Source organism: Bos indicus x Bos taurus, chromosome 7 (assembly GCF_003369695.1).
Source record: "Bos indicus x Bos taurus breed Angus x Brahman F1 hybrid chromosome 7, Bos_hybrid_MaternalHap_v2.0, whole genome shotgun sequence".
NCBI lineage: Eukaryota > Metazoa > Chordata > Mammalia > Artiodactyla > Bovidae > Bos > Bos indicus x Bos taurus.
In genome coordinates, this window is record NC_040082.1 from 105521570 (window position 1) to 105533175 (window position 11606).

The following is an 11606-nucleotide window of genomic DNA, read 5'->3' on the forward strand; positions in this document are numbered from 1 at the left end:
GATGGCTACTCCATTTCTTTTGAGGGATTCCTGCCCGCAGTACTAGATATAATGGTCATCTGAGTTAAAATTCACCCATTCCAGTCCATTTTAGTTCACTGATTCCTAGAATGTTGACATTCACTCTTGCCATCTCTTGTTTGACCACTTCCAATTTGCCTTGATTATGGACCTGACATTCCCAGGTTTCCTATGCAATATTGCTCTTTACAGCATCAGACCTTGCTTTCTATCACCAGTCACATCCACAGCTGGGCTATTCTTTTTGCTTGGCTCCATCCCTTTCATTCTGTCTGGAGTTATTTTCTCCACTGATCTCCAAGAAGCATATTGCGCCCCTACTGACCTGGGGAGTTCCTCTTTCAGTATCTTATCATTTTGCCTTTTCATACTGTCATGGGGTTCTCAAGGCAAGAATACTGAAGTGGTTTGCCATCCCTTCTCATTGGAACACCATTCTGTCAGATCTCTGCACCATAGCCCACCTGTCTTGGGTGGCCCCACGGGCATGGCTTAGTTTCATTGAGTTAGACAAGGCTGTGGTCCTAGTGTGATTAGATTGACTAGTTTTCTGTGAGTATGGTTTCAGTGTGTCTGCCCTCTGATGCCCTCTTGCAACACCTACCGTCTTACTTGGGTTTCTCTTACCTTGGGCGTGGGGTATCTCTTCACGGCTGCTCCAGCAAAGAGCAGCCACTGCTCCTTACCTTGGACGAGGGGCAGGTGTGGTAAATGGCTACTTCTTGCATCCTCCCCCAACCCCACAACCCAGCTCCTCAGCAATCACCATGAGGGAAAGCTGCTGGATTTCAGGGATCTTTTCCCCTTGGGGAGCCCTCATTTACAGTTAGAAGCCAGAATTGCTAACGGCTGTGACATTTCTTGCCCACTGGATTCAGAAGGAAATATTTCATTTCAGGAATATTTAAATAACCCAAGAGGGGGTGGGATGGCTGAACCCACAGAGAGAGAAAAAGAGTTTACTGGGGGCCTGCTGTGGGAACAGGCATCCCAGATGGATGGCAGGGCAACATGCAAAGGCCCTGAGGTGAGAACAGCCTGGTCACGTTTAGGGAACAAGGGAAAAGCGTTAGTTTGCTCAGTGTTTGGTTAGACTCTGCCACGCCCGCTGGACTGTGCCCCACCAGGCTCCTCTGTCCATGAAATTCTCCACAGGCAAGAATACTGGAGTGGGTTGCCATTTCCTACTCGCAGGGGATCTTTCTGACCCAAGCATCAAACCCAGGTTGTCCCGCACTGCAGGAAGAATTGTTTACTGTCTGAGTCACCAGGGAAGACCATAGAGATCATGGAGGTGCTAAAGCTGTTGAGGGAGGGAAAGGAGGGTAGGGAGGTTGACTGTATAGGTGGGGCTTCAGAGAGGAGGATAGCAGCTTTGGTTTTGTTGAGAAGGAGGCAGGGAAGCCATGAGAGGGTTTAAAGCAAAGGAGCACAGGCTCTGGGCTCCCGCTGTGGAGGGATGGGGGCTCCTTAGGGTAGTGCCAGGTCCAGGGCCCCTTGGGAACTTACCACTGCTTGGCAAAAGTGGGCACTGACCTGAGCCACAGTCCCTGGTAAGGGGAGTGAGGCCACCGTCCCCAGTCCAACCTCCTGGGGCTGGGCCCAAGGTCCTGGTGTTGAGATCCACTGCTGGCTTGGGTCCCCGGTGGAACACACACTTTGGCCTCAGCTCAGCAAGAGTCCTGCCAAAGGCCACACAGCCCTGAGCCCACAGGCCCTCTGGCTAGGCCGTCCCTGGGGGAGCCTGCAGGGGTGTGGGACTATGGAAGCAAGGAGGGCCTTCGGGGATGCTCAGCTTCCTCTCCGAAAGACCCTGTCTTTTCCACACTGTGGGTGAGGTTCTGGGCAAAACCAGGGACATGGCAGTTGGACTAAACTTCGGTCTTTTGTTTCAGCAGTCACCAGGATAGCTCCTAATCCAGGCCCTAAGACAGCCAAACACAAATCCAGGTGACCACGGCAATAATAGTAGAAGCACAGAGCACCGATGGAGCCCCATAAGGGCACCTGCAGCAGAGGCTGAAAGGTGGAGATGAGCTGTGTGGCTGAGGGAAGAAGTGTATCAGGCCAGGCAGCTGTGCAAAGGCCCTGAGGCCAGAAGGAAAGGCAGTAGTTTGGGAGGTGGAGCCTGTAAAGAGACACCTGCCCAGGGCCAAGTGCAGTCAAAGCCTTTTTTCCAGAAAAGTTTCAAGGAGGGGTCAGATCTGTGGTTTCCAAAAAGTCCTTCAGGGCACAGGCTAGTGAAAAGACTGGGCTTCCACCGAGCCCCGAGGCTCCTTCGAGGGAGGTCAAAGGCCCCCATGCTGCCGTTTAGCAGGAAGGTGTAAGACACTCTTGATCCTTTTTTGGCTGTGCAGGGTCTTCGTTGCAGCATGCAAACTTTTAGTTCTCACATGTGGGATCTAGCTCCCTGCCCTCTGAGCATGGAGTCTTTATCCACTGGACCACCAGATAAGTCCCAAGAAACATCTGATCTTTGTCCTTGGTTTTTAGCACACAGCTTCTAAAACTTTGGTGAACTCTGGAGTGATGTGTCTTTTGTATGCTAATAACAAAAGCAGTGGCCCAAGGCACTCAAATAGCTTCAGAATGGGGGCTGTTCTCCAAAAAGACCAAGGTATGACCCTGCTGTGTGAAGTCATTTAGTGCTCTACACTTTGCAACCTCGTGGAAGAACCCACTGGCTCCTCTGTCCACGGGATTCTTCAGGCAAGAATACTGGAATGGGTTGCCATTTCCTACTCCAGGGAAGGCGTGATTAGGTGGTTGTAAAGTTTCAGCCCCCACTTCCCAGACCTCGGGGGAGGGGAGATGGCTGGATTTTGAGTTAATCCCCAAATGCCAGTGATTTCATCCCACTTGGTGAACACATGGGATGCTCAGAAGATGAGGTACCTGGAGAGGGCAGGGAAGCTGCCCGCCTGCTGTGAAATTCTTGACCCCCTGGGAATTGTTAGGCTAGAAGGAAGGGGATACGTAAGTGAGTATGATTGGCTTTCCCGGAGATGGCCTGGGACATGGGATATTTAACCCATCTGTGTTTCATCCACACCTGATCAAGCCCACCAAGGCAGAACGGACTTTAAGGGAGAAACAGTCTTGGACCACGTGGTGTTCTGGTTCAGCTGTGCTGACCGGCAGGCGAAGGCACGCCGATCCCCCTTCTCCCTCTGGGATCTGGCAGGTAAGGCTCTTCTCACCCCATTTAGGAAGGAGGCAGAATGGCAATTTAAGTGTCATTGAGTGGAAATATCAGAAGTACATAGGGTACTGAGAACTTCGTAGACAGAACGGAAAGGAAAAGTAGAAGAAGGTCCGAGAAGGTAAGCAAGATGGGAGGAAGTGAATCTAAGGCAAATGTATTGGAGGGCATTATTTAAAATTTTAAGAAGGGATTAGGAGGAGACTATGGGGTGAAGAGGACCTAACAGAAGCAGAAGATATTAAGAAGAGATGGCAAGAATACACAGAAGAACTGAACAAAAAAGATCTTCACGACCCAGATAATCACGATGGTGTGATCACTGACCTAGAGCCAGACATCCTGGAATGTGAAGTCAAGTGGGCCTTAGAAAGCATCACTACGAACACAGCTAGTGGAGGTGATGGAATTCCAGTTGAGCTGTTTCAAATCCTGAAAGATGATGCTGTGAAAGTGCTGCACTCAATATGCCAGCAAATCTGGAAAACTCAGCAGTGGCCACAGGACTGGAAAAGGTCAGTTTTCATTCCAATCCCAAAGAAAGGCAATGCCAAAGAATGCTCAAACGACCGCACAATTGCACTCATCTCACACGCTAGTAAAGTAATGCTCAAAATTCTGCAAGCCAGGCTTCAGCAATATGTGAACTGTGAACTTCCTGATGTTCAAGCCGGTTTTAGAAAAGGCAGAGGAACCAGAGATCAAATTGCCAACATCCACTGGATCATGGAAGAAGCAAGAGAGTTCCAGAAAAACATCTATTTCTGCTTTATTGACTATGCCAAAGCCTTTGACTGTGTGGATCACAATAAACTGTGGGAAATTCTGAAAAAGATGGGAATACCAGACCACCTGAGCTGCCTCTTGAGAAATCTGTATGCAGGTCAAGGAAGCAAGAGTTAGAACTGGACATGGAACAACAGACTGGTTCCAAATAGGAAAAGGAGTTCGTCAAGGCTGTATATTGTCACCCTGCTTATTTAACTTCTATGCAGAGTACATCATGAGAAACGCTGGACTGGAAGAAACACAAGCTGGAATCAAGATTGCCAGGAGAAATCTCAATAACCTCAGATACACAGATGACACCACCCTTATGGCAGAAAGTGAAGAGGAACTAAAAAGCCTCTTGGTGAAAGTGAAAGTGGAGAGTGAAAAAGTGGCTTAAAGCTCAACATTCAGAAAACGAAGATCGTGGCATCCGGTCCCATCACTTCATGGGAACTAGATGGGGAAACACTGGAAACAGTGCCAGACTTTATTTTTCGGGGCTCCAAAATCACTGCAGATGGTGACTGCAGCCATGAAATGAAAAGATGCTTACTCCTTGGAAGGAAAGTTATGACCAACCTAGATAGCATATTCAAAAGCAGAGACATTACTTTGCCAACAAAGGCTCGTCTAGTCAAGGCTATGGTTTTTCCTGTGGTCATGTATGGATGTGAGAGTTGGACTGTGAAGCAGGCTGAGCACTGAAGAATTGATGCTTTTGAATCGTGGTGTTGGAGAAGACTCTTGAGAGTCCCTTGGACTGCAAGGAGATCCAACCAGTCCATTCTGAAGGAGATCAGCCCTGGGATTTCTTTGGAGGGAATGATGCTAAAGCTGAAACTCCAGTACTTTGGCCACCTCATGTGAAGAGTTGACTCATTGGAAAAGACTCTGATACTGGGAGGGATTGGGGGCAGGAGGAGAAGGGGACGACAAAGGATGAGATGGCTGGATGGCATCACTGACTCGATGGATGTGAGTCTGAGTCAACTCTGGGAGTTGGTGATGGACAGGGAGGCCTGGCGTGCTGCGATTCATGGGGTCGCAAAGAGTCGGACACGACTGAGCAACTGAACTGAACTGAACTGAACTGATGGGATGAAGATGAAGCCTAACCTCCTCCACATACTCTGAGGTCAAATGGCCCCCTACGGGAGTAGGATGGCCACCAGAGAACACCATGAACTTACAAATAGTGGAAGCAGTCTATTCAGTAGTCACAGGACAGCCAGGACACCTGGATCAATATCCATATATTGACTCATGGCTAGGGTTAGCTCAAGACCGTCCTACTTGGACAAGGTTCTGTATCCAGAAGGGAAAGGGAAAAATATTAATGGCACAAAAATTGACTGATGATTAAAAAGGAAATTCTGCAGGATTTGGACAGGTCGACTGGACCCCTCCTCCACAGTGGATAATGATGCTCTTGCCTCAGTCTCCACCAAGACCGGAGGCCGCCTTAATGCCCAATCCAGGGCCAGTGAAGTCCTGCAGCAGCCACTGCTTCTCTGCCAGCTCTTCCCGAGGTCGTAGAGCTGCCACCTCGGCAGGCTCCGATCCCGGTGACAGAAGCCTCTGGCCAACACTTCCAGGATCCAGCTCCAGCCGAACCGCCCAAGCTATACCCGTCTCTCCTGGTGAGTACTGACAAGAAGGGGACGGAGACGTTGGAGTTAAGCAGAGACTGCGCTCTGCCAGAGAGCCGGAAGGAACGAAAGAGAAGAGACAAGAGATTTGCAATGCTAGCTGCTGCTCTGGGAAAGTCAATCTCGGGCCCTCCGGAAAACCTCCTCTGCCCCAGGGACAGGACAGTCCTTCAGCTGGTCCCCACGAGGCCCCGGGCCCCGTTACAGCCAAACCAGTGTGCCCGGTGCCGAGCTTTGGGCCATTGGAAGAATGAGTGCCTAAGGCAAGGAAGGAAGAGGAAGCGCCCGCAGTTGTGGGGCTTGCTGACTTGGAAAGTAAATAGGGCTGCCGGGGCTCAGAGATATCAGGTCCCCGAGAGCCCATGGTAACCTTAAAAGCGGGGACCTAAAACATTGACTTCATGGTGGATACAGGAACAGAACTGTCGGTAGTAACAAAACCTTGGCACCACTGTCCAAAAAGACTACCGCTGTAACTGGGGTATCGGGAGAAGAGATGATTAAATCATTTTGCCAGCCCAGAAAATGTCAGATGGGGGGGCACCAAGTGATTCATGAATTCCTCTACATTCCTGAGTGCCCAGTACCCCTGTTGGGAAGAGACTTGCTCTCCAAACTAGGAGCACAAGTGACTTTCTCCCCTGAGGAGACCCCACCTTCTGGATGGACACTATGACTCATTTGCGCTCTCTCTCAAGACCCCCCCAAGATGAGTGGAGGTTGCATGAGCCTCCGAAGGCAGAACCGGGTGGGCCGGAAGAGCATGAGGGAGAGCTAACTCAATTATTCCCTGAGGTCTGGGCGGAAGACAACCCTCACTTCCGAAAGGCTGGCTAAATGTCAAGCCCCAGATATAACAGAACTCAAACCAGGCTCCATTCTGGTTAGAAAGCGCCAGTACCTGCTACCGATAGAGGCTTGGGCTGGCATACTGCCCCACATCAATAGATTGAAACAAGCGGGCATTCTCGTAGAGTGCCAGTTGGCTTGGAATACGCTGATCTTGCCAGTCAAAAAGGAAGGAGGACAGGACTATAGGCCTGTACAGGATCTCAGACGAGTCAACCAGGCTACTTTGACTTTACACCCCACTGTTCCAAACCCGTATACCTTACTTAGCCTCCTCCCACCGAGGACTAAAGTTTACACTTGCCTAGATCTCAAGGATGCCTTCTGCGTATGCCTCACCCCTGCGTCACAGCCCATCTTTGCCTTTGTATGGGAAGATCCAGTCGGGGGCGCCAAGCAACAGCACATCTGGACTCCCCCGCAAGGGTTTAAGAACTCCCCAGCCATCTTTGGGGAAGCCGTGGCTTCTGACCTGAACTCATTCCATCAGAAAGAGTATGGATGTCGGCTCCTACAATTCGGGGACGACCGGCTGCTGGCCGCCGAGATCAACGAAAAATGCTGGAAAGGTTCAAAAGCACTGCTCCAGCTGCTGATGGAAGCAGGTTCCCGGGTGTCGAAGAAGAAGGCCCAGATCTGCAAGGAGGAGGTAAGGTATCTGGGGTTTGTTTTAAAGAAGGACACAAGGTTCCACACCCTAGTTGGGTCCTATATACTGATGGCACTAGCCTGACAAAACAAGGACAACGGCTGTCAGGTTAGCCAAAGCGGAAGGGGCCACCAAGACTGAAAAGGGATGGTGGGAATTGCCAAGTGGCAAATTATTGGTACCCGAACAGCTGGCACAGAATCTGGTAAGCCAAACACACCAAGCGACCCACCTAGGCCATGCTGCCTGCTCGCAGGTTAATGCTGCCTCTCGGGCATTCAGACAAAAACCTCCGGGGATTCAGCGGAAAGGCACGCTGCCCTTTGAACACCTGGGAGTGGACTTCACTGAAATGAAACCTCACCGACACTACCGTTACCTGCTGGTCACGGTATGTACGTTCTCGGGATGGGTAGAAGCTTTTCCTACCTGGACTGAAGGAGCATCAGAAGTAGCCCGGTGCCTGCTTAGGGAAATAGTTCCCAGATTTGGACTTCCTACCAGCTTGGTTCAGACAATGACCCGGCTTTTGTAGCTGATTTAGTACAACAAGTAAGCAAAACTTTAAACATCAAATGGAAACTGCACACTGTATGAAGGCCCAGAGTTCTGAGAGGGTGGAATGAGCCAACCGGACATTAAAGAGACTCTCCAAGTGGATCAAAGAGACTGACTGCTCCCGGGTGGACTTGCTTCCGACAGCTCTGCTCAGACTCAGGATGACCCCACAGTCCGAAGGCTATTCTCCATACGAAATTGTGAATGGGAGGCCCCCTCCCATGATAAAACAGATATCAACAAGTTTGCCTCAGGTAAGGGGGGATAGGATTTCACAGCAGATGGAACTGGGGAAGGTAATAAATCGGGTAACTAAGTTTGTACAAGAAAGGGTGCCGTTCCCCCTTGGGGAACAGATTCATGAGTTTACGCCTGGTGACCAAGTATGGGTCAAAGACTGGAAACATGATTTGCCAGCCCCTTGGTGAAAGGGCCCTTAGGTTATTCTAACTACCCCTACTGCAGTTAAAGTTGCAGGTATTGTCCCTTGGATCCATCATACGAGGGTGAAGAGAACATACCACGCAGACCCAAAAAACGCTGAATGGACTGCACAGAGGGACCCCGCTGACCCTCGAGAGACTAAGACCATCCTTGAGAAGAAGGAAAAGAAGATCCTGGATGAGCCCTTTCAGGATGAAGCCGCACAATCAACTCCTGCTGCTTGGCCTCATCAACGTGATTTTGAATTTAACTTCCGTTTCAACTCAGGACAAGGTTTTCATCTCATGGGCACATTCCTACGCAGGCTTCCACAACACTTCCAGCTGCTGGGTATGTAGGGCTATGCCTCTGTCAGTGATGGATGGACTTCCTTGGTGGGCGTCACCACTCTGCTCTTCTCTGGGATGACAAAAAAAGACTTTCCTCTCTCTTGTCAATCATAACCTCTCCTTGCTCTCTTGCTGTAAGACCTACAGTCAATAGACTTGGGTCATGGGCTTACATTTGATATACATGCCAGTGTAACAAAACCCTAACCTACTTGTTGTAAATCTACCCCGGTAGCCCCGGCAAATTTACCTTATTTACATGCTAGGTGGACAAGATCCGTGTTTCAATGATATGAGTATATTGCTGCCTTATTCATATCCTCTACAGGGACAACAGATATCATGATTAAAGTAGAGGCCTTGACTAATTTCACAAAACAGGCCCTCCTAGATAAAACAAAAGCCATCCAAGCCTTAAATGAAGAGCAAATCCAAATGAGAAAAGCGGTAATTCATAATAGAATGGCTTTGGACATACTCACAGCCGCTCAAGGAGGGACCCGTGCTATAATTAAGGTTGAATGTTGTGTATACATTCCTGACTTATCTGGCAATGTATCGACTGCTTTAGATGACATGAAAAACCAGGTAAAAGCAATGTCTAATGAAAACATTCCTTTCTGGACTTCGGGCCTATCTTGTGTGAAGGGTGATTGGTGGAAAACTATATTTACCATTGTTATAGTTGCCTTGATAGTTCTGCTTTGTGGACCCTGAATTTTACAATGTATTTTGAACTTTGTAAACCGAAGGTTGATGTCATTCTCCCAAATATGCGGTCGGAGAGCCAGGGTGCAATATATCCCTATGAATGATGCTCATAATATGAGTTAAGAGCATCAAGAGGGGGGAATGAAGAAGGAATTCATAGGGCCTGGACTCCATCTTAGGCCTGTTCATGCTGATCATGCTCAGCCACCTTTCCAATGGACTCTGAACTCTGTGTTTGGTGCCTATGAAAACAACAGAAGGAGAAGACCCCCTCCACACAGGGGAGCCTTGAAGATCGTATCGAGGTTACTCATCGCCTAAGAGAAAACATACACTAACCACCCCTTCCTCCAGACAGGCCATACATTTTTCTGTGTCTATCGGAGTGTAACCTCGGGTTTATTGATTACTGGCCAACTGTTTGACTGTTTGAGCACATGAGCACATAGCACGTGAATGATGGGGTGACTGGGACTGTATTTTCCTTGGTTTATGTAAGTCTCAAGGAATTTGGAGTGGTGGGTTCAGACACGTACACATGGGGTATAAAAGATTTTCACAAATGCTGGTCAGGGTGCTTGGCTAAGAGAGACTCTGCCTTGGGCCCACCGGTGTAATAAACTGCACTCCACTATCTGCATTGTTCTTCTGAGTGAGTTTGTTTCCAGGAACGCGTGGGTACAACAAGGGGATGACAGACGAGTCTGGAAGGAGACATGGTGTACTGGCTGACTTCATCCTCATTTCACAGGTGGGGAACTGAGGCTCACAGTGGTAGAGTGTCTGGCCCACAGTGACTGGGAAGTAAGAAGGCTCTTCAACCATCTCCAGGGAGAGTAGCATGGAAGCATATTCACTACCGCATGTAAAGTAGACAGCCCACGGAAATTTGCTGCATGACTCAGGGAACTCAGACTGGGGCTCTAACAACCTAGGAGGTGGGAAAGGGTGGGAGGTGGAAGGAAGGTTCAAGAGGGAGGGGACATATGTACACCTAAGGCTGATTGATGTTGATGTTTGGGAGAAATGAAACCAACATTGTAAAGCAATTATCCTTCAATTAAAAATAAAGTAAAAAACAAAACAAAACCCCCAAGGCGTCAAGGACTAAGAGTCCAGCCTGCTCAAACTGTCTCCTACCATTGAGAAGGAATCCAGATGACAGGTTTCAGCTGAAATGAAGATGACTCAGGGGCCACAGTGGACCCCAAGCCAAGCGAGACCTCTGAGGAGTTGTACTTCTAAAGCAAACTAAGGCAAACTGGAAAGAGGAGGTTGTGGAGGACATAAGCTCCGCTGAGTGCCTGGCACAGACAGGGCACTCGTGAGCTGCTGGAAAGTCGACCAGAAGGTAAAGTGGGGCTGAGTCTATGCACCGTGCCAGGACTTTGCTTTGCCCAGAGAGTCCTAGACCAGGAGGCTGGCGTGAGTCAAGTCAGTTGGTTTAATCTGGGTCTGGCACAGGCTGGGAAATGTGGCTTGTCTGAGCCTCAGTTTCCTGAGCTATGTGGTCCTTCTGAGTAAAGCTTTTGTCTGCTATGAGAATCTCATTTGTGGTGGCCTCCACTCTGATATTCCAGGTTTGGGGCTGGGACACTGGTCAGAGACTTGATGCGGTGGAAAGGATGGGGGCCATGGATGCAAGAAATTCAACTCTTCTCCACCCCAGGAGTTATCTTACAGGGAAACAGAAAGAAATTAAGTCAGGGGCCAAGAACCTCCCGCTGGGAGCCATGGATGTTCAGTGAGCAGGAAGTAAGCCCTTCTCCCGCCCGCATCCCCATGGTCCCTGGGTTCTCACCCTTCTCCCTTTGGGGGCTGGCTAAGAGAAATTGAGATTGGGAACGGAACCTCCAGTTGGGTAGGCGGCATTCACCAGCCTGTCGCTGTTCATGTAACGCTGGGGTGGCAGACCTGGCACCCTCAGGACTGGGGTGAGGGGTGGGGGGATGGAGGGGCTGGTGCTCCCACTGTTTTTGCTTCCAGGAGGAGCAACAGCTCCGGGCGAGGAGGGGGGTGGGGGGCGGTGGCAGACTAGTGTGGCCTGAGGGAGGTGTCCAGACACCAGGTGTGCGACTAGGCCACTTCCCCCTCCAGCTTCCTGGAAGCCGGATCTTACCTGTTCTTACCTGTAGAGGTGGCCGTGGAAACAGAGGAACTCGTATCAGAAGCTTTCAGCAGGAGCAGCAGAGCCAGCAATAGAAGCGGCGGCGGCGGCGGCGGCAGCGGCGGCTGGGAGCTCGCCATTCTTGCGAGAGGAGAGGGGGAAAGACGGGCTCCGCACAGGTGTGTGGCCAGGTGCCCGCTCTTTACACCTGCGCGCCCCCTGCTGTCGGCGCGCGGCACTGCTCAGGGCCGAGGCGGAGGCGGGGCCTCCGGACGCAGGGCACGTGAGGGGCGCATGTTCATTCCTGACTTCCCCC

At 50.2% G+C, this 11606-nt stretch overlaps 1 protein-coding gene across 1 annotated transcript in view; it reads right to left on the minus strand.

The window, feature by feature from the left end:
* The window catches only part of LOC113896151 (proline-rich receptor-like protein kinase PERK2), a 51994-nt gene extending 40495 nt beyond the window's left edge, over positions 1-11499 (minus strand). The window contains exon 1 of the mRNA XM_027548270.1: positions 11313-11499. Coding sequence (XP_027404071.1) covers positions 11313-11430 — 118 coding nt within the window. The 5' untranslated portion in view covers positions 11431-11499. The remainder of the gene's footprint in view (positions 1-11312) is intronic.
* Between the last annotated feature and the right edge of the window lie 107 nt (positions 11500-11606).